The following is a 24,329-nucleotide window of genomic DNA, read 5'->3' as shown; positions in this document are numbered from 1 at the left end:
GCGGTCCCGGGTTTCAGTTTTTTGCCAATTTGTCTAGAACCCCTTATTTAATTTTGAAAAATGAGGTGTCGATTAAAAGCGTATGACACGCTGATTAAGATTTCATATATGTGAAAAGTATAGTTGTGTTACTTATTTTTTATTAATAATAATGCAAAAAAACTTTTTTTTACTCTCTTTTTTGACTTTTGTGACTCAGAAAAGCCAATGAAAACGGCCACTTAGCTAAAAAATATGTTATATAATTCATTTAGCAACATTATTAAGCTATCCGTTACTTTTTAAATTTCTTCGATCGGAGAATAAATAAGCAAACTGCAAGCACATAACAGCAGGCGGGGCGTACCGCTTGACACGCGTTCCCATACATTCGGCGTCAAACAAATACACCTCGCGCAAATATTCATTTCAAGCAAATACAGCTCTAATCTTATTCATCGTAGCCTATCAATATTGGTATCATTTCAAAGTACAATTAAAGTCCTTTAAGGAACAATATCTACCATTTTCTTAAAATCAATAATCGCCAGTCTACGGTGGTTACAAAGAAAAAAAGCGGGGATGCAATTTGAGTGGTTCCCTAGGTTTGATACCCTAGACGAGTTTAAAAGGGGAGGTAAAGGTGACATATGGGTTGTTCTCTGGCCTAAAAGCTACACAGAGGGCTAGGGGAGGAAAAACTAGTGTTTAAGTTTAGTTTTAATTTATTTTTTCTTTTATTTGTTGATTTTATTTTGTTTAATTTTTTTGTAATTTTATCAAAAATACACGTTGGTTTCTTTTGCTGAAAATTCCCTTTTTTAGAAATGTGATGAATTTCATGGCATAATCCGATAAAAATTAACTAACTTCATTTTAGTAATTTAATGTGTATAACGACCGAAGTCCAATCGTTTTGATTTTACGATTACTTTTTAATACTGGGTCAAAAAACCGCACCTCTCAGTCGTTCGAGTTCAAGCTGTATTACCACAGAATATATAATAGTACAAGTACAGAAGGCCCACTGCTTTGATGTTCACGAAATGCCGCTTTTTTAATGCCTACAAAATTCTAACAAAGAAACGAGCCGCACGTGCGCAGCGTCGGACGATAGGGTTGCCTATAGATTAAAACGAATGAATATGTGCAAAAAATGTTATACTATTATATTCATGTCTTGGGTACTTTCTAGGTATATATACAGTATTTATATATTTTTGTTTGTCCCAACATCACAAGCCTTATTGAACTTTTCCGTGGGACTCAATCAATAGTAGATCTATGTAAAATTGTGCTATTTTATTCATGATGTCAATTTAACTAAGCTTTATTAGTCATTCCACACGCGGAAATCGCACATGAAACTTAAAAAAAACTCGCGACGTAAAGTAACAATTAGAATGTGCGAACGTGCGTTCCATGAGAATGCGCGCCACCCCTGAGTAGGCCGCGAACTCGCGGCCGCCGGCATGTACTTGTAGCGCGGCGATAGGATCGCGGAGTGAGCCGCCCCTGGTATTACCCTTAATGTTATATAAGTAAAAGTATGACTATGTGGCCTTATTTGAAAGTTAAGTTTAGTCTCTATCGGAAAATGCCATAAAATTCATCACATTTTTCATAAAAAAGCGAATTTTCAGCAAAAGAAACCCACGTGTATTCTGGGTACAATTACAAAATAATTAAACAATAAAATCAACAAATAAAGGAATAAATAACTTAAAACTAAACTAAAACCGTACTTTTTCCTCCTCTGACCCTCCGTGTAGCTTTCAGGCGAGAGAACGAGCCATATCGTCACTACTTTAAAAAAAACTTGTATCTTCGTCTGTCAATGAAAAGAAAATTGTAAGTATGTATGGAATGCGTATTGGCAGGGTGCAAAGCGGGTGGAGGGGGTAGCTAAAACGATCACAGCGCTCACTACGGCCAAAATTGACATTGTTGTCGCTGACTTACGCTGTCAAATCCATATTGCAGTAAACATTTTCATATCATTTTTGAGATAAATTTAATATGGGCCTAGTAAAGTTTGTTGTGGTGAATTGTAATGACTCCAAGAAAAAATAGAAACTAAATTCTAGCTATTTCCAAGACCGTGGTGGAAACGTAACCACCGTTTAAGTGGATAATTGCCGTACGAAGAAAAGTGTCTCATCTCACCTCTGAAGTTTTACATAAAGTGCGTAATCATTTGATACAAGTATTGAATTGAATTTACGGTGAATTTGTAGTGCAAACTTTATTGGAAGTAGAAAAAGCCAATCCCAGTTATGTTCCTAAATCATTTGAGTAGTTTTCTCATGTGTGCTCCTGTGTACAAATCGAAACGGATTGACGATTAAAAATGCGTAAATATCGAGGTTTCAATGGGACGAAGAAGCACGAGAGCAATAGAAGCAGAAGCAGTCCATCCACTGAAGGCTTATAACATTTTAAATAAAATTCCAGAGACCTTATTTCATCGCATTGATGATTACATATTTGATGTGATATCTGGTAAACTTCCAATATTTTCAAGTAAATGAAACAAATTTTGTAATGTATATTATAATTCAAAGTTATTATAGAGTTTGTTTTTATTTTACAATAAACCCTGTACCCTGTAAATGATATTTATAAAATAATACCTACAGTTAGCCTATGAAAATGACATAGAATAGCAGTGAACTGATCAACAATTTCAAAAGCCAATGATTTATTTATACTTTATTGCACATAAGTACAAATAGTGGAATAATGTCTTCAATCTCTATAAAATGCCCAGCTAGCACCAATTTCTTGCAATTTATCGTCTCGGGTTCGAAAATGATTTCGTAAGTGATGGCACGAAACCCCGTTTTAGTCACCAGTTTGTTACTTCCTCACTGAAAATAACAATTTTCATGTTATTGGCGATAATGTTATAACCACCATCGTCCAAAATTGACTAATATAGTAAAATAACACAAGATTTCATTAATTTTTTTCACAATATTTACTTACTTCTCGCTTGACCGCGGCGACAATATTGTCCATAATGGTCACCTGTCACGTGGCGTTGTCGTCGTGCACGGTCCCAATAGACTTACTGCGTTTTAACTTTGAGGAGCAGCGTGAGATACGAGATTTTTTCAAAGTAGTGACGATATGTCACCTTTACCTACCCTTTTAAACTCGTCTAGGGTTGACAAACCTAAGGAAGAGCTCAAATCGCATCCCCACTTTTTTCTTTGTAACTACCGTAGATTGGCGATTATTGATTTTAAGAAAATGGTAGACATTGTTTCTTAAAGGACTTTAATTGTACTTTCAAATGATACTAATATTGATAGGTTACGATGAATAAGATTAGAGGTATATCTGCTTGAAACGAATTTTGCGCGAGGTGTAATTTGTTTGACGCCGAATGTACGGGAAGTCTACCCATCACAACGATACTACTTGTCAGCAGTATACTCTCCAGTCACATCAACTTTTTCCGAGACCCTCTGGCCGCTCTACTAATTTTAATCGTGAATGTTAATTTTGTTTCAGGTAATAAAGATATGAGTCCTAGTTATCATTCTAAAGGTGCCTCTATTGAGAGATCAACATTTAACTCGAGAGGTGACTTTAGTAAGTACATCCTTATACACATTGTTTTTTTTTTCTTGACAGTTTACCCGATTCGTTGGGTGTTACATTTTCGAAAAGTTTACGCTGTGGCGGCGGACAACTTGTCGATTTTAAAATGACACGCCTCGCGTGTCATACGCCACTCTCAAAAAACCTTGATAGCACGCCAGGCGTATCATCCGCACAGAAACTGTTAACATGTAGATATCCTCGAGTAAATTGAATAGATATTAAAGCAGTATTGTGTACAGGTGGTCCCGGCAGCGGGAGCAAGTCGGGCTCGATGGGCGTGGCGCGCTCGAACTCCGGCACGCGCGGCACCGGCGCGGCGCCGGCGACGCCCGCCAAGGCCGCCGCCGCGCCCGCGCCCGTGGACGCCGCACCCGCGCCGCCCGCCGCCGTGCCGCAGGAGCCTCTGCCGGATCCCAAGAAAAAGACTGTCAAGTCGATGATAGACCAATGTCTCATCAACTCCGATAATGTAGAACTAGCTGCCGATGTCAAAAATCTGATTGAGCCCCAGTATCATGCGGCCCTCGTTACTGAAATTATTACTGTTGCAGTAGAAAAGTAAGTTGTACTAGAAACACCATATATTTGAGACAAATTACGTGGTACTGATATGTTTTTAAACGTTACCTTTCCATTACAGGTCACCCAAGGAAGTTGCAATAATCACCAAATCAGTGCTACATTTAGTATCAACTAATGTAGTCTCAAGTGACAACTTCATAGCGGGATTAAAAGAATTCTGCGAATTCGCTCCTGATTGTTACATTGATATTCCTATGTTGTATGAATATTTAGGGTGGTTCATAGCTCCACAAATTGAAAAGAAAGTAAGTACAATCGCTCTAGTCCACAAAACACGTTTTATGTTGAAGCTACGTAAGTTCATAAGAGCAGTTACGACAAGTCTTAAACAAATTTTAAAATACTTATTTAACCTTTCTTATGCACCTGTCAATAATTTATCACTTTTTATAAATTTACCCCTGCCTGAGTCTGTTTCCGCATGAGTACAATCCAGGTCTCTTTAAAACAAGAATAAATAAGTATCTCATGGGGGTAAGCGTGCTCCACCGTAGACCGCATCACCACAATCAGGTGTGATCGTGGTCAAACGTCTACCTATTCAAATAAAAAAAAAACATAATAAAGTCATGTTAAAGTTGAAAACATATGGAGGAGATCTGCTCCTATTGTCCCGGATCTGTAAGTTCACATTTTTGACACATTTGTTTTGAAGTATGTTGCGATGTGGCTAAGACGTATCGTTTGCCAAATCTAACGATTAATTTCGAATTGGTTGAATCGATTAGGCCCTATATACAAGGAGGCGCTTAAACAAATCGTCACTACTTTTAAAAAAACTTGTATCTTCGTCTGTCAACGAAAAGAAAATTGTAGTAAGTATGTATGGAATGCATATAGACTTACTGCGTTTTAACTTTGAGAAGCAGCGTGAGATACGAGATTTTTTAAAAGTAGTGACGAAATATCAGATTTCTATCAACTTACTGAAATGTCATTTGAATCGAAATGACAGACTGCCACAGCACTAGTTTAAAAATAAAAATGAATGATAAATGACATAATAAGTAAATCCTGCGTGATAAATTAATATCGTAAAATACTCACTAACGAAGATCCGCAAAAATGTAACATGTGCTAGATTATGTTTAAAGTAAGCTAAATATTGTTTTAAGTACTTGATTTTTTTAAATATTATTACAGGATTTTATTTAAATTTTCATTAGGTTGCGCGAGTTTACGTATTGTGGACGCTGTCATGTGTCAAAAAGAGGTTCTTACAAATCTGGGACAATAAGCATACGAGACGTTGAACTACGCAAATATTTTGTCATTCATTAATGAGGAGCCACACTCAAAGGTTATGAGAGATGGCGCCACCCTATTAGTCCATTGCACAGATAAAGAATTTCATACGTGAGAGCGAGAAGATGTTTTTTCTCTCTCACACATATGAATGACAGTGACATGCCTAGACATTTGGGATAAAATGTCACGTCATGCTCCCCGGCAGAACCACACTGTCTTTCGGAAACATAAACGTATCAGAAAATATCTATAAGATATTTATAAAATTCTAGGACCATTTGGAAAAATTCTATATGCCCAGTTTTTGTGTAAATCTAATGTCAAAGTGGTTCTGCGACAGAGCTTCCTCCCAGCAGAACCACCAAGATATTCTTCTAACTACACATGCTATTTACACGTATACCACATCAAATAATTCTATATTAATGCTATATTTATCTAGATTACTATGTCACTCTTTTTATTCTGAATACACACATTTATAACATGTCAAACTACTATGTATCAAGCGCCTGCACAAATTATCGTAGCAAATAATGAGTACTATATCTTTGCAAAGCTTTGCATCAAGGCGTTGTTCAGTCTATTTAGTTTGACATATCGTAAATTCGTGTATTCGGAATAAACAGAGTGATTAAGTAAATTAGATAAATATAGAATTATTTGATGTGGTATGCGTGTAAATAACATGTGTAGTTAGAAGAATATCTTGGTGGTTCTGCTGGGAGGAAGCTCTGTAGCAGAACCACTTTGAAATTAGATTTACACAAAAACTAGGCATATAGAATTTTTCCAAATGGTCCTAGAATTTTAAAGACATCTTATAGATATTTTCAGATATATTAATGTTTACGAAAGACGATGTGGTTCTGCCGGGGAGCATGACGTAAAAAGTCAGTGTGCCTCCTCATTACCTAAAAATAAAATATACATTTTATGAATTTAATATCACTTGAGTGATTGTCTTATCACCCAGTTGTCTTTACAATAAATCACTCGACCGTCGTCGTTTACATTACCCCTTATTCATAAAAATAATCACGTCTTAGTTAATTTATTTCTCTCTAACAGAACTTTTTAACAACATTGATTGATTTTGACCTTCTTCTTTCTTTTCAGTATGTTAACTTCGTTCAAGTATTTAGGCTTTGTAATACGATAATTTCGTCGAACCATGGGCACTTGCTGCTTAAATCAATAATCAAGAATATGAAAGAAAACATGGGACCTTCCTTTGTAAAAAGCAAATGGCAAGAGTCTGGGCTCAAACTCAGCGAGTGGATGAGTGAGGATCAGGTAATTTAATTTTAAACATTGTTTTATAGATATTATACGAATTCATCTAATTATATTTATTAAATTATACATTTTATAATTCTTTAGTCTCTAATGTCGTCTAATACGTTGTATGGCTTACAGGTTTCAAAATGGCTAGAGGACAACAAATTCGAATTCTTAGAAGGAGCTAAGGTTTGTGAAGAAACGAAAAAAATATTAACTCCCGCCGATACACAAAGCAAGTTGCTGCAATTGATGAACTCCGATGAGAATCGCGAATGTATACGAGGATGGGTTCAGGTATATAATATTTATTATTCAGGAGTAATGAGTTTTAAACTCCACGCAATAGAATTTGTTATCAGCTCAGTATTAGTGCAGCGCCTAAGCAGGAATTAGTATGAAGGTACATTGTGGCAGAAAGCATGAAACTTGGCATTCATATAGCTTTACTGTTTATAAGTATAATTAGAAGTAGAAACACGCCTAGGAGTTAATATTTCCCCTCTTTCCTCACACTTTTATCTCCCCAGTTTTAATGTTTTTCAATTTTCACGAAAGCTATGATAGGTATAATATGTCTAGGAGAAGAATAATTCACTATTAAATTCCCTACAACATTGCCTTTCAAAGTATATTGCAATTGATATTTCAATTTGAAGTTGAGTTATAGCTGTATACTTTCAAAGACAGTATTGTAGATAATTTTATGGAGATAGTGGAGTAAAAGTAAGGTACCCTGGACATAATTCAATAACTCGTCCTTTTTGATATTTTATTGGGTATTATTATTAAGCATCAAATAGTAATTATGTACATAGATAAAAAAAAAGACGATCGTATTCATATCTTATAAAAATCATGAGATAAAGTACATTATCCCACTTTTCGCTAACAGCAAAATAGTTAACCGAAAACTTTGTTAGATTAACTTTGTGGTGCACTCAGATGCGATCAGTTATTAGCGATATTACACAGAAAATAAATCTGATTGTGTACTTTTTTTACCGTTTTCATTTAATGTGAATATCTAGGTAGGTAAAAATGGTGACCATGATATATATATCAATTTGCATTGTATTAAGTATATATAGACATTTAACACCGATCTTAAACATATATTTTTAACGCTTAAATAAACATGAATTTCTCAGTAGGTATAAATTGTAACTGAGATTTTTTTGCTTAAGACCAGGTTTTTGTGTACTATAATCATGATTTTATCAAAATTAATACTGTGAAGGTCGCGCTTAAGAAACTGTAAATGTCAGTAATTTAAAAGGGTGCAAAGTTGTCGTAGAGCGGCTGTCGCGGGGCGGGGGAGCGCGCGGGGCGCGGGCCTGGGAGAGCGCGCCGCGCACCGGCCGCGTCACCGCGGCGGATCGGTTAATAGGTTAGGGACGTAAGGTACCGGCCACACCAGAGCGTCGCGTGTCTCGGGGCGCGGACGGACGTCCGCGCCACGCCACCTGAGTGTAATTCAAAAATCGTCTCCTCAGTACATTTTGTATAGGAAGGACGTAAGACGCGCCCCAGGCGGCGTGGCGGCGGCGTGGCGCGCGCCGCGCCGCCTGGGACTTGGTGCCAATAGGACCATCTCGGGGTTATACCCGTTCGATTAAAAAAATAATTTGAAAATCGGTCCACGATTCTCGGAGATATCGAGTAACAAAAAAACCGACCAAGAGCGTGTCGGTCCACGCTCAGTGTAGGGTTCCGTAGTTTATCGTATTTTTCTCAAAACAATTTTCCTAGAAAGTCTTTATAAAGTTCTACTTTTTTGATCTTTTTTCATATTTTTTTAAACATAAGGTTCAAAATATAGAGGGGGGGGGGGGACGCACTTTTTTTCCTTTAGGAGCGATTATTTCCGAAAATATTAATATGATCAAAAACCGGCCAAGAGCGTGTCGGTCCACGCTCAGTGTAGGGTTCCGTAGTTTTCAGTATTTTTCTCAAAAACTACTGAACCTATCAAGTTCAAAACAATTTTCCTAGAAAGTCTTTATAAAGTTCTACTTTTGTGATTTTTTTCATATTTTTTAAACATATGGTTCAAAAGTTAGAGGGGTGGGGACGCACTTTTTTTTTTTCTTTAGGAGCGATTATTTCCGAAAATATTAATATTATCAAAAAACGATCTTAGTAAACCCTTATTCATTTTTAAATACCTATCCAACAATATATCATACGTTGGGGTTGGAATGAAAAAAAAAATCAGCCCCCACTTTACATGTAGGGGGGGTACCCTAATAAAACATTTTTTTCCATTTTTTATTTTTGCACTTTGTTGGCGTGATTGATACATTGGTACCAAATTTCAGCTTTCTAGTGCTTACGGTTACTGAGATTATCCGCGGACGGACGGACAGACAGACAGACAGGGGGAAACTATAAGGATTCCTAGTTGACTACGGAACCCTAAAAAACATTCAGTCGAATTGAGAACCTCCTACTTTTTTTGAAGTCGGTTAAAAAAACAACCTTTATTGCCGGCCGGCAAACGGCTAACCGATTGAAACAGAAACATAAATGAAAAGAGAGGGCGAACGGCGACACCTGTGTGTCGGCGATTTCAAAGGTAAGCGCACGTGCACCCGATCTCGCTACCTACGCCCAGGTGCGGGCGCGGCTTTCGACCTTCGCGCCGTGCAATAGAATTTAATGTCGGCTGCTCGTGTGCGGTCTGTTTGTTTTATAGAGTGGCGGCATTTTCAACATCAAAGGGCAAAATTCTGCAAAATTTTGTGCAAAATTCTGTTATATCAATAACTTCTCACGTCACTAGATTATCGACTTTGAATGTCGAGTATATTTATAGTATCATCACTTTATTTCAGTGTACGAATTTCGTATGTGTTAAAAATCATTGTTCTAGCTTCATAAACCAGGGAGGAAATAATGGAGAGCGTTTATATGTCTTGTTTTGCCTTAACACTTTCGCTACCAAGAACTTTTCGCTACAGTCGGGACTGTCGGGCACACCGCTCGTAGAAGCGTAGCCGATTACATGGGTTTCCCCGTATGTAGCGAAAATGTCGTAGCGCCGCGTAGAGCCCGGTTTCGAAAGTGTTAATTCAATATCATCACATATTTTTGTTGCTGATAAAATAATACATCCTATATATCAAGGCCTTGTAGCTCGGCGAAAGAATCGTGATCGCGGAGTGCGCCGGCACTGATTATAATTATTTTGTCCAGTTATTATAATAACCTATACAAAAAGTACCGATAGAATAGGTATTCTAATCTATATCTGCATAGAACTATTTAAAACAAACCACAAAAGTTCATAGTTGATCGTTATTGGTACAGTCAGCAACTCAGCTGTGAATACAGATAAAGTGCCAAATATATGTATACACATACCTTAATGTACCAAGTACCAACACTTGTACAGGAAATAAAATACTCTATACATATTTTTGGCACTTTGTCTTGCCAGCTGTGTTGTTGACTGTACACGATCTAAAAAGGAGCCGAACGGTTATTATAATTACGCGGCGACTTGCGTAGTCGGCGGCCGCGCGATACATAGTGCTGTCTCTGTTCAGGCCCCGTAGCCGAATGCCATTTCTCCGACGCGAAACGAAAACGAAACGCAGTCTGGCTCTGTCGCGCCAATACGCAAGAGCGATAGAGATAGATATCTACTAGCGTTTCGTTTCGTGAGCGTTTGTGCCATTCGGCTACGCACCCTGTTCTCACTACCACGAATTTGAAGAACAATATTGCTGTCTCTCTCAATCTTTAGGCGTCATTCATATATTACGTCATACTAAATGTGACAATCCATGTTAAAGGATTAAAAAAGCGTGACATTGGGGGGTCCAAATAGTAGTCCATAAACCACGTCTTTGACCAACGTGAGTGATATCTCTGTCACTCTTTACGTCTTTACTAACAGAAATTTAAATAACAATAGTGCTATCTCTGTCACTCTTTACTAACAGAAATTTAAATAACAAAAATGCTATCTCTGTCACTCTTTACTACCAGGAACTTAAATTATTATAGTGCTATCTCTATTCTCTGTCACTCTTTACTATCAGGAACTTAAATTGTTATAGTGCTATCTCTGTCACTCTTTACTACCAGGACCTTAAATTATTATAGTGCTATCTCTGTCACTCTTTACTGTGTGCGGGAAGTGCACATACCACGAGTTTGACTAACATGAGTGCTATCTCTATCACTCTTTACTACCAGGAACTTTAATTATGATAGTGCTATCTCTGTCACTCTTTACTACCAGGAACATAAATTTTATTATTACAGTGCTATCTCTGTCACTCTTTACTACCAGGAACTTAAATGATTATAGTGCTATCTCTGTCACTCTTTACTGTGTACGGGAAGTGCACATACCACGAGTTTGACTAACATGAGTGCTATCTCTGTCACTCTTTACTACCAGGAACTTAAATGATTATAGTGCTATCTCTGTCACTCTTTACTTCTAGGAACTTAAATATTTTTTTCGGTTTCGGTTTTGGTCTTGGTTTCGGTGTCGGTTTTGGTGTAGGTTTCGGTGTCGGTTTCGGTTTCGATTTCGGTTTTCGTTTCCATTCCCGTTTCGGTTTCCGTTTTCGTTTTCAGTTTTGTTTTTGTTTAAACTAACAGAACTAAAACTAAAACCAAAACCAAACCAGAAACGGGAAACCGAACACGGGAAACCGGATATCGGATACCGTATATCGGATGCTGGTCACCGGTTACTGTCTACCGTTTACCGGATACCGGTTACCGTCTACCGGTTACCGGTCACCGTTTACCGGATACCGGTTAACGGTCATTGGTTACTGGTTACCGGTTACCGGTCACCGAATACCGGAGACCCGTCACCGGTTACCGGTTACCGGATACCGGTTACCGGATACCGGTTACCGGATACCGGTTACCGGAGACCCGTCACCGGTTACCGGTTACCGGATACCGGTTACCGGATACCGGTTACCGGATACCGGTTACCGGATACCGGTTACCGGATACCGGTTACCGGATACCGGTTACCGGTTACCGGATACCGGTTACCGGTTACCGGTTACCGGATACCGGATACCGTTTACCGGATACCGGTTACCGGATACCGGATACAGGATACAGGATACCGGATACCGGTTACCGGTTACCGGTTACCGGTTACCGGGTACTAGATACCAGAAACCAGGTTTTGATTTCTGGTTTCTCATGTTACAACGTGTATAGATTAGTCGATACCAAGTCGGACACTTCCGATTAGGCGATTTCGGCTCGCATTGTTACGCAGCATTCGAGTGTTGAGTTTCTCACACATGAGGCCCCCTAATAAAATTTGTACCACTCATATTATTGATTTGACTCTCGCAACACAAACACCTCATGCCCACACAAATACACACAAAATAAAATCATTCACAAACTTCAAATCATTCAAAAACTCAACAGTCACACGCGCTCCTCGCGGTCCTCTAAGAACTCCCTCGCGAGAGTCGACACTTCAAAATGAAGCGACATCGCATCGGCTCATCATCCACAAATCCGAAAAGATCCACCGATAAATTTGTACCGGAAAGACCTCACCGCGACAATGTCATATTACCCAAATTACTTCAAAAATCCTCTGAAAGTGAAACAGTTCATTAGGTTTACCGTAAGAGTGAGTGAGACAGACACGCACTGTGCTTCAAATTTGCCTCGCCAAAATACGTTACACACGACTCGAAAGAATACAGTCTTAAGCGCCGCAAGCTTTCATACATATTACGTTGTTGTGATCCAAGCATCTCGTCAAGCTCGATAGGTACTATTATTGAGCTAACGACTTGACCAGTTTAACGTGACCTATCGGACTAATTGATTTGTATGACTTTTGTCACTTGTAATAAGGGAGCTCTCTTATACTGGACGGTGAAATATTTGTTATCGAAGCGTTTTGAAAACGCGGCGCCCTTGATATGAAACACGTGTTGACGACTCGCCGCCCGTTCCCGCTACTACTATACTAGCTATACCTACTCTGTGCACGACCTTATTCTGCAGGTAATAACGTTCATATTAAAGCGCAAGTAAGAAAAATATCAATTAAGTAATGAATCTTACATACTTATTTGTTGTTTAATTGATTTCGTATAGTACTAAGAATATATTAACGGCAAAATTTACCATCTTTCAATTTAGTTAGGTATTTTTCCTTTCCTAAAATTATCAATATTTAAGATTTTGAACAAGCGCCAAAAGTATTGGTATAAGTTTTAATAATTTATCAACACACGTAATATTATATTCATAATAAATTGCAGGATTATGGTTAACAATATTTTCTAGTGAAATACGCCTGAAAATGTGTAACTTACTAAACCTTCTTTATAAATGATAGTTCTGTATGAATTATTTATAAAAATTAGATGTTTTTATATGAAATGCAGGTGTCACAACATAATACAAGCACTTTTTCCGGATTACATTTAATACTTTAGTTATAAAATCAAAAAATATTCAAAGTTCGTTTTTATTTTTTTTTTAAATTGAATCAGAACCCTAATTTGATTAATAATTTGTATTTTAACTATCACTAATGATACTTTATACGACAGAAAAAGAAAATTACGGTTATCGAATTATGTCCAGGTCAAGCTATTTTTCCTGGTCTAAGACGCAATTATGGTCGCGCGATAAATGATAAAACATCTGGCTATCCCTATCGCACTTACTAATAGTGCGATAGGGACGGCCTGATATTTTATCGTCTATCGCGCGACCATGCTACCCGTCCTGTATTATATAAAAGTCGTAGAGGTATAACTGAATTGAAGGTGTTAATGAAATAATGATGGAATGTATCAGGATAACCTCGGTAAAGCTGCGAACGAAGAGTGGTTCATGCGCTCGCTCATCCAAGCAATATGCGAGCACGCGCTGTTCGGGGCCGAGGGGCGCGACGCGCCGCGCTTCAACCAGGACAGGATGAACAAGTACTGCGGACTCATCAACGAGTTCGGCGAGGTCCGCGACGCGAGGGAAGCCAGCTGTTTATTGGGCATTCAACAGCTCATGCATAATCTAGAACATCCTCAAGGTTCGTTATCTCTAATAAAACGCCTTTATAAATAATCCGTTAGTTACTGCTAGTGACGCTGGCAGAAGTTCAACAATAATCATGATAATTATTCATGATTTACGTGTTAAGTAATTTTTATGTTATGTACAGTACACCGATGTGTTATGTATGACCCCTTATTTACCAATGCCAAGTCTTTTACAACCTGCTAGTAAGCTTCAGAGCGCATCAATTCCTGTATTTACTCGCAATTTACGTACAAATGCGGTTTTAATATCCGGAGCGTTCCATGGGCAGCCCAGTACAAACGCATTGTATTTCGTGGGTTACAATTTTTTTTTCGGCGTCTAAAGCAGGCGATCATTTTTCTGTACATAAATTCTGCACAGTGCCTTGGACAAATATCCTCTTACACCAGCCAGTTTTAGATAGAAAATGTATGTTTCGGACAAAGCGAAACTGAGGTTTCTTTTTTTGTAAACTGGCATTGATTATTTAGTCAAAACATGAACATACCCGGTACTAACATTGATTAGTGTTAAATGATAGTCATACAATAGCCACTAAACACAAGTACAGTAAACGGCGATAAAGAATGCATATTTATAAATAATATGGAGCTTCTGTTAGAATTTAGAGTAAGGCCGTTTTCACATTATCCGATCCTACATCGGATGTAGGAAGGATGTAAAATCTAAGACATGCGTTTTCATATCCTCATTTATGTATGTAACCGATAATTATTAGTAATAAAAATAAACGATATAAACGCAAATATTGCGGACTTAATGTCGATGTCACTCTCCTGCAACAGTTTTTGTCCGAGGCGTCAGCGAACTGCCGATATCGGAAGAACGCTCCAACCATTTTGGCCATGTCAATTTCTTTTACTGGCAAGGATTACTATTTGACTCCCGTCGTCGAAAGTCATCGAATGTCAGTGATGTAAACAAGAAGTAAATATTTTAAATTTTCTAACTGTTTCATCGCAATTTTTCCCAAAATAATAATCCATACTGATATTATAAATGGGAAAGTGTGCGTGTCTGTTTGTTTGTCCGTCTTTCACGGCAAAACGGAGCGACGAATTGACGTGATTTTTTAAGTGGAGATAGTTGAAAGGATGGAGAGTGACATAGGCTACTTTTTGTCTCTTATACTGAGGGTCCCTCCCACATCTAGGGTCTCGCGAGCGTAGAGTCGGGCCAGCTGTATGGAAATAGTTATTTGTTATACAAGGGGGCAAAATTGTATTTTAACGCCGAGTGTGGAATTGAAAAACGAGCAAGTGAAAGGATTCTATAGTTGAACCACGAGCGAAGCGAGTGGTTCGAGAATAGAATCCTGAACTTGCGAGTTTCTTAACCCACGAGAAGTGAAATACATTTGCACCCGAGTGTAACACAAAACTTTTCCCCTCACTATAGCGAGGAAACTACAACGCAAAAAATGCGTTTATCACTGCTTCCAGTAGTTCCACAGGTGGTAAATCATCTTTATTACTAGATTTACTAGATTCACCTACTTTTATAAATTTTAAAGCAGTTAATTTGACTTTATTCAAGGTCAAATTACTTTACCCACTAGTGGATAAAATGCGTTTTTACCCGCTGGTATTAAAGGACAAAACACGTGTTTCCGAGCTAGTGAGGGGAAAAAGTTATTTTGCTGTGCCATTACAGTTGGCCCGACGCTACGCTCGCGAGACGCTAGATATGGGGGGGACCCTGAACGTGATAAATTATTAACAACAAAAAAGGATGAAGGATTTCACAGCATTTCAATAACAATTATGGAATGTATAAATTTAAGGAAGCCAAACTGTCGAAGTAGAACAGTCGTAAAAATGACCGGCTGTCAGTGTTAAACTGAAGTTACAAAATCTCCGCCAGGAGCGCATATGTCACTCAATGCTCAGGAACGTGACATGACATTAGATGTTCTTTTCTGTAGGCTGATTTCGTCAAGTTGCACATGTCAAGACGTAGTCTCATGGTAGTGCGCTGGCTTCGTATGCAGATGTTATCAGGTTCGATCCTGACAGCGGTCTTTTTGTTATTTATTTTTTTCTATTTTAATTTTCTTTTTGTGTATTTTAATTGTGTTTAGTTACTGTTTTATTTATGATATGCTCATTTACATTGTTTGCCCCATCTTAGGTAATGTTGTAAGTCTTGCGAATGAAATTTCCTTTATTTTCGCATAAATTTAATTTTAAAGTTGTAACAAGAATTTTGGATAATAACAAAATAAGGAAAACATATCTGTAGTAAAAATTAAAAAAGCTCTCATCAGGATTTGAACCCGGGACCTCTTGCTCCGTAGGCGGGGTTACTACCGAGAAGGCTAAGAGATTGTCAAACCCCCCTTACATATGTACCTGTGATTGCAGCGCCACCGATCTTTTCTTTTATATGTGCCCATTTGATACGTAAAGCTTTCGCTCCTCCCTCTAATCTCCATAATAACAATGTTCTAAAATCGGTTGTTGACATGTCCGGTACTGACAGTTTATAGTGCGGTTCTCCTGTATTGATTAATTGGTTTCTATTTAGCCTAATATATTTTTGTTCTTATTTTAGTTCTCTGTAGCTCTGCCGTAAAAAATATTTATAGAAATAAGGTGGCCGTTCCATAATTGCCACCAGTACAAAACAAGGTCCTACGCAAAAAGAAAATAAATTCGATTAAGGCACAAGATTCGCGGAGTTTTGGCTGTGCGGAAAGACGTAGCGAGTCTTAAAACCTTGCTTGTTAAATTTTGATTCTCTAAAACCCTTTTTTAATTTTCTACAAATATTGTCGGGTAACCAGTAGATGCTGTCCCCATTACATATGACGTCGGCACATTATTGCCATATGAAAGCGGTTTATAGCGACACTCTTTCAGGGTCAAATAAAATCTTGTCAGGCTTTAAAAGTAAAATTATTTATTTGACCTGACAATCCGACTATTTTTGCTCGTTTATGCTCGTTATTTCAATTTTACAATATAGTGCTTATAATTGTGTGGCTTAACTTCAACACAGGGTTATAAGGTTGATTATATTTCAGATCATATTATATTTTTTATATATTCAACCTTAAAGTAGAATGGATTTACCCAGGTTTGAAGTTAAACGATACAATTATTAAGTATTAAACTTTTTGTTATCATTTTTTGATATAAAATCATACTTCATTGATTTGGAACAATGCGTTTTGTCAGACCGACATCCGACACAATCGGAAGCGTTTTTCTGATGTAGGATGTCGGTCCAACATCCGATATTGGATCGGATAATGTGAAAACAGCCTAAGTGTATTTATAACGCACTTTTATAACGATTTTTTTGTTTCAGGCATAACACTAGAAATTTTCCAATATTTACATGAACAATACATAATATCAGTGGACAGTTTTATTGCTTGGGAAGAATCACAAAAGGAACTCGAAGGCAAAGGTAAACAAATATATATTAATCCATGTACAGTATCCTTATTGTCTAATGTCTACGTATAAAAAGCCTACTAAAATTTGGTCCCAAAAACTGAATTGTTTTTTTAGAGCAGTTTCCCCAATGTTTTATTTTAAATTGTATTCTATGGGATATTCTTGGTAACGAAGTTGAAAAAAGCAATAATTTCAGACTATTCTATAGATTCATAGGGTTCATTAGATACCTAGACGAATGTTGACACCATCTGTTAAATACTTACCCTCTTATTCATAAATGTTTACTAAAGTTATCAAGCCTATAAAAAAGTATTTGTCCCTTTCCGACGTATTGGTGTGATAAAAAGGGACAAAGGAACTTTATCGGCTTGATAACTTAAGTGAACGTTTCTGAATAAGGGGGTTAAACCACCCTATACAGTCACCGTCAATAACATCGTACTAAAGAAGGCTGCATAAATATCTGACACGGTGTTATGGCTCTAGAAATAAGATTGGGTCACATATTTTTGCGGTTTTTGTGCGATGTTGTAGTTGGTGACTGTAATTCGAAACCCATTCGGATGCAACATTGCTTTAGCGGAAATGGATACTAAAACGTTTTTCAATACTCTACGTACCCTAACTACCATTTAGTTTAGCTAAGTTAATCTGCCGAGAATAAGAGTTATTAACCCGGGTGGTTGTATTTGTAGCGGTAATGATGAAGGCGCTGACGTCGTTCTTCACGAACATCAAGGAAGCGGACAACGAGGACTCGTGCAGCGAGGACTGACGTGGGCCCCCCTCCGCCGCCGGCGCGCTGCCGCCGCCGCCGCCGCCGCCGCTGCCGCCCTACGCGCTTTACGCGCCCCACGCGGCTGACGCATCCGCTTACAACGTCTTCTATATTTTTATATACTAGAATCAACCTACACTGAATTCATAGAATAATAGATTATATTATTATGTAATGCTTACTAACAAGGCTAGAAAAGTTGTATGATATTTTTTAAAGCTATAGTTATTTATAATGTTTAATAATGACTATGTACTTTGAAACTATAATTGAGAATAATTATGCTTGGGATGGATTAATTTTAAATTATTAGCAACAACGTATATATTAAATACATCGGATTTGCGTTGTTATCTGGTAAACTTGCAGGACGAAATATTGTTTTCATAGTTGTGATGAACTACGTCTACAGATGTATGATGAGTTGCGATATGATGCTAACGCGAAACAGGCTTTCGAAAGTTACAGTTACATATCTTAACTATACTGTCGTAGTCTGAAATCGGATGATTATATTGGCTGTATCCCCAATTCCCTTGTAATTTATGTTTTATATAATTTTTATACACTCGAAACGTAAGAATCAAACCATGAAGCAATACGACATGTATTTTTTTCTATAAAACCTAGTATTTAGTATAGAAAAGCAAAGTAAATATTTTATATGGAACATATGTTACGGGGAGATAGTTCATAGAATATGTGCTGCAAATATTGAACAGAATCATTAATGAATGTCGACATAAACGCCACATGGCCGTTATTTACAATCCAAGCAATAATCATTCGTAATATTAAAATAATATTTAGAGAGACCTACAATTATGTTAAATGATGGTTGTCTCCAAATCCTAGTAATTGGACTATGTTATGAGGTCAACATGTTGAACGGTTTTATAATATTTAATATGTATATCACTTTGTTTTTATTGATATAGACATAATTAATAAAGATGTAATTTCTAAAATGTAAAGAACATTGAGAACTTTATTTTGGCCGTTGTTCATTTGGTTTTGTGTATCTTCATACCCAATGAATGAATTTCGTTAACAATTTACACCTATTTCCTTGAAATTCAATTCTTCAAGATTGCAATTAGTACATGCCTTTATAAATTGTAACTTTTTATTTTATTAGATATTTTATTGTTTAGTTATAATTATATTATAGTGGCTCAGTTAGCCGTGGTTTTGTAAAATCCATCGTGCATCAGGCGACTGGTGCCGGCTGCCGGCCGCCCCTCATGCCCCTCGTCTTTCACTTCCCTATTGACTCCGCTACTGAGTTTATTTTTATTACTATAGCTACTCTTGTCAGTTAATATGTATGTTATGTAAATAAACTTTTTATGAAAAAAAAAATAACTGTTTTTATAACAACCCGGCGTACGACAACGACGTACCGTTAGTATCATAAAAATATTGTTTGCTCAATAATTATGTGCGTTCCCATTGAGGGTCCACGTTAGAATTTCGTGAGCGTCAGAATGGCGGGTGTACATCAAGCAATCCTGGTTTGGTATACGTCAGGAGTTAGTGCTAGCAATGTGCCAAATGTGCGCCAAAATTCGAGCAATGTGCTCTTTGAACTCCAGAGATATTTAAGAAATTAATGACACCCGCCATTCTGACGTCAGGTTGGCGGGTGCACTTCCAGTTCTAGCTAATGGCTGCCTACTCAAGGGTGAAAGTACTGCCTAAGGTTAGTGCTCGCAATGTGCTTCCACATGTATGAAACACACACTAATTCAGAGAGCCGTTGAAGAGTAATATGGAATTGAATAAATATATCTATAACGCCTGCTGAAATAAAATAGCAATGTTCATTGCCTGCAATGCAGCATTAACATGCAGGCGCTTTTCACAAAAAAGTGATACTTATAGATATATTTATTCAATCCCATATTACTCTTCAACGGCTCTCTGAATTAGTTTGTGTTTCATACATGTGGAAGCACATTGCGAGCACTAACCTTAGGCAGTACTTTCACCCTTGAGTAGGCAGCCATTAGCTAGAACTGGAAGTGCACCCGCCAACCTGACGTCAGAATGGCGGGTGTCATTAATTTCTTAAATATCTCTGGAGTTCAAAGAGCACATTGCTCGAATTTTGGCGCACATTTGGCACATTGCTAGCACTAACTCCTGACGTATACCACACCAGGATTGCTTGATGTACACCCGCCATTCTGACGCTCACAGAATTTCGAGCTTTTGAATGTGTCAGTCTTTAGTAAAAGTTCTCAAACGATTGTAAATTCAACCAATAATTTGTAAAAGTAGGCACTCAAAAGTTACATTCGGTTAAAGGTGGACCCTCGGTCGTGCATGTCAGGTATCCATATTTCATAATCCACTTCAGATTTACAACTTCTGTAAATGACTACTCTTAGTAAAAGATTTGTAAAACTAATTTCATTAATTGTGACTCCTTTCTGCTAACTCAATACGAAAAAATGTCATGTAGAATGTGGTCCCTCAATCGATCGCGATAAGTTCGCATTAAGAGAGAACAATAGTATTATTTTTTAAAGTATAGGTGTGACTGAGAGTTAGTAAAAGTACTCGAATCATTGTAAATTCAAGCTTTAGTTTGTCAAAGATGCCATTCCAAACCAAAGTTTCGATTGATTGAAGGTGGTCCCTCAATTGAAACGTTTGTCATAAAAATAAATCAATTTACTTAACAATTGGTTGTTAAATAGACAATTGCTAAAGTCTACTAGTAAAAAATATTTACTAACTGTTGCTCATCGATCAGTAAAAACAAATGTACCGTTTAATTATTATAATAAAAATAATTAAATGCCTGCGAAGAAATACTACGGGTCAGATGACCACAAATTAGAATTTTGATGGATAATTAAATAATCACAATTTAATGTCACAATTTTAGTTTTCTTTCAACCTCTTGCCAAGAGTGGCACTGACACTTGAAAGACGTGATATATTAAAATAGAACCGAGCGAAGCTCGGTCGCCCAGATATTATTTATTTATATATACCGACGATCTCGGAAACCGCTCTAACGATTTCGCTGAAATTTGTTATGTGGGGGTTTTCGGGTGTGTGTGTGGATTGAGTGAGCACTTTCCGAAAAAAAAAAAAAATATGCTGATCATTTAGTAAAAGTTCTAAAACAATTGTAAAACGAATCTCTGAATTTGTAAAAAGATAAATCAAAATATACAGCCATTAACATGTGCTCACTCAGTTCTCACAAACTACCAACGAAAACAGTGAATATATTCATTTAACATATAATATTTATATACTAACATTTAGTAAAAAATAGGCCAACCTACCTCTATAAATATTAGATCACCTAGTGACGTATTTAATTTTTTACAAATAGTTTCTTATGCTCACTCAATCCTCACACTTTTGAAAATCCGAATTTTGATGAAAAACATAAGATTTAGACCGCTATTATATGTGTATAGTTTAGTAAAAGTGAAATGGGAATTTGTAAAATACAAAACGAACCACTAACGTGTCAGGTTTTTTTATAATAAATTTTTGTAAGTGCTCACTCAGTCCACACGTTTTGAGAAAGTTAAAAATGTAAATATCTTACGATTTGTAGCACCTAAGACACTCGAAAGTACTTCAACATTTAGTAAAAATTTTTACTAAATATCCACCATCTAATATTTTATATTCGTTGTCTGGTTTTAAAGATATTCAGACATAACTTTTCTCATACAAATGTATCAAGTAGGGTGACCACACTATGTCGGCTCCTGATTTTCCCCACCTTCCCATTGTCATATTGAGATTGGGGAGTTTCGTTCAATTTTGATAATAGTTTATATTAAAGTAATACCATATTCATTCTCCTAGGCCTCACTAGGCCAAGAACATAACCTAAAAACAGTTTGCAGATGGAGAATGAATATGGTATTAGTTTAATATTAATAGTTTATATTAAACTAATACCAAAATTGAACGAAACTCCCTAATCTCAATATGACAATGGGAAGGTGGGGAAAATCAGGAGCCGACATAGTGTGGTCACCCTACTTGATACATTTGTATGAGAAAAGTTATGTCTGAATATCTTTAAAACCAGACAACGAATATAAAATATTAGATGGTGGATATTTAGTAAAATTTTTTACTAAATTTTGAAGTACTTTCGAGTGTCTTAGGTGCTACAGATCGTAAGATATTTACATTTTTAACTTTCTCAAAACGTGTGGACTGAGTGAGCACTTACAAAAATTTATTATAAATAAACCTGACACGTTAGTGGTTCGTTTTGTATTTTACAAATTCCCATTTCACTTTTACTAAACTATACACATATAATAGCGGTCTAAATCTTATGTTTTCATCAAAATTCGGCTTTTCAAAAGTGTGAGGATTGAGTGAGCATAAGAAACTATTTGTAAAAAATTAAATACGTCACTAGGTGATCTAATATTTATAGAGGTAGGTTGGCCTATTTTTTACTAAATGTTAGTATATAAATATTATATGTTAAATGAATATATTCACTGTTTTCGTTGGTAGTTTGTGAGAACTGAGTGAGCACATGTTAATGGCTGTATCTTTTGATTTATCTTTTTACAAATTCAGAGATTCGTTTTACAATTGTTTTAGAACTTTTACTAAATGATCAGCATATTAGGGTTCCGTAGCCAAAATGGCAAAAACGGAACCCTTATAGTTTCGTCATGTCCGTCTGTCCGTCTGTCCGTCTGTCCGTCTGTCCGTCTGTCACAGCCGATTTACTCGGAAACTATAAGTACTACAGTGATGAAATTTGATGGGAATATGTGTTGTATGAACCGCTACAAAATTATGACACTAAATAGTAAAAAAAAAAATAAGAATTGGGGGTGGGGCCCCCATACATGTAACTGAGGGATGAAAATTTTTTTTTCGATGTACATACCCGTGTGGGGTATCAATGGAAAGGTCTTTTAAAATGATATAAAGTTTTCTAAAAAACATTTTTCTTAAAGTGAACGGTTTTTGAGATATCAGCTCTCAAAGTCGTAAAAAGTATGTCCCCCCCCCCTCTATTTTTATAACTACGGGGTATAAAATTCTAAAAAAAATAGAGGTGATGCATGCTAATTAACTCTTTCAACGATTTTTGGTTTGATCAAAGTATCTCTTATAGTTTTTGAGATAGGTTGATTTAACTGTAATTTTGGTTAAGTTATTGTGCTTACACTGAAAACGATGGCTGAACCTTATAAGATAGATCAAAAAATATACTACACCAGGTGTATAAATTGACATAATAAGTTTATTATATTTGCTGCTACGGAACCCTTTGTGCGCGAGCCCGACTCGCACTTGGCCGGTTTTTTTTTTTATTTTCGGAAGGTGCTCACTCAATCCACACACACACGGTTTTCGGGGGTGAAAAATCGATCTAGCGTAGCCTTAGATCCTGGAAAACGCGAATTTTCGAGTTTTCATGAGTTTTTCTTTCGCGTTTGTAAACGTAAAATATGGTCCTTAATTTCGCCGTGCGCGCATCGATTCCGCTTAGCTCAGTCGTATGAGGTCGGTCTAATGTACGCAGATAGATCGTAGGTGTCAGGGTTTCGAATCCCGGCTAGAAATTAAGTTTTTGTTTTTTGTCTTTTTTAAGTTTTTGTATTTATAAGAGTTTTTTTTTATCTAAAGACGTGATATATTAAAATAGAACCGAGCGAAGCTCGGTCGCCCAGATATTAACTATTTATATGGGTATATGAAGTTGGTGATGTAGGTAGAATTGCAATTTACTTGTTTTAAATTTTTGCTGTACTTGGCGAGGGCTCGCCCTCATATCTATATACATACATAAAGTCGCGCATGTATTTCCCAACAGGGTACGCAGAGCACACGACCTCGTTTCAGTGCAACTGTTGGCAAAATTATGAAGGGGTTGTCAGCCTATTCGTCTAGACCACAATGGAACCCATATCCCATAGTTGAATTATACGACTCCCACCATGTAAGGAAATGGGGTAGTGAGATTTTCAACCCATCACGACATCGGGTATCTGTATAAATTTACATAGACAGGTACCTACACGGATTTATTTACTGTAAATCAACTATAACTTGGTAATCCCATATATTGATATGAGATTACAAAGTTATTTATGCAGTTGGTGTATCTGAAAACCTGGAATGAAATTGCAACATTTAATTTTTGTGTGATTTATACACTAAACACTAACCCCCTTATTCATAAACGTACTCTAAAGTTATCAAGCCGATAAAGTTCGTTTGTCCCTTTCCGGCGTATTGGTGTGATAGAAAAGGACAACCGAACTTTATCGGCTTGATAACTTTAGAGTACGTTTATGAATAAGGGGGTAACTGTATTCTAAATTTGAAGCTTCCAAGTGTACTAGAAGTGTCTTATT

The 24,329-nt window shown here is 37.0% G+C and overlaps 1 protein-coding gene across 3 annotated transcripts in view; it reads left to right on the top strand.

Annotated features, from left to right (window-relative positions):
- The window catches only part of LOC125240626 (eukaryotic translation initiation factor 4 gamma 3-like), a 92,284-nt gene extending 72,970 nt beyond the window's left edge, over window positions 1-19,314 (top strand). For all 3 annotated transcript variants that reach the window (XM_048148603.1, XM_048148602.1, XM_048148604.1), the window contains 8 exons: window positions 3,499-3,579; window positions 3,831-4,149; window positions 4,232-4,418; window positions 6,541-6,717; window positions 6,841-6,999; window positions 13,525-13,756; window positions 17,080-17,181; window positions 17,870-19,314. In XM_048148603.1, coding sequence (XP_048004560.1) covers window positions 3,499-3,579; window positions 3,831-4,149; window positions 4,232-4,418; window positions 6,541-6,717; window positions 6,841-6,999; window positions 13,525-13,756; window positions 17,080-17,181; window positions 17,870-17,949 — 1,337 coding nt within the window. In that variant the 3' untranslated portion in view covers window positions 17,950-19,314. The remainder of the gene's footprint in view (window positions 1-3,498; window positions 3,580-3,830; window positions 4,150-4,231; window positions 4,419-6,540; window positions 6,718-6,840; window positions 7,000-13,524; window positions 13,757-17,079; window positions 17,182-17,869) is intronic.
- The last annotated feature ends 5,015 nt before the right edge of the window (window positions 19,315-24,329 follow it).

The sequence above is a fragment of the Leguminivora glycinivorella genome, chromosome Z (genome assembly GCF_023078275.1).
Source record: "Leguminivora glycinivorella isolate SPB_JAAS2020 chromosome Z, LegGlyc_1.1, whole genome shotgun sequence".
Lineage (NCBI taxonomy): Eukaryota > Metazoa > Arthropoda > Insecta > Lepidoptera > Tortricidae > Leguminivora > Leguminivora glycinivorella.
Note: the sequence above shows the minus strand (reverse complement) of the source record. Positions and strands in the feature narration are given on the sequence as shown.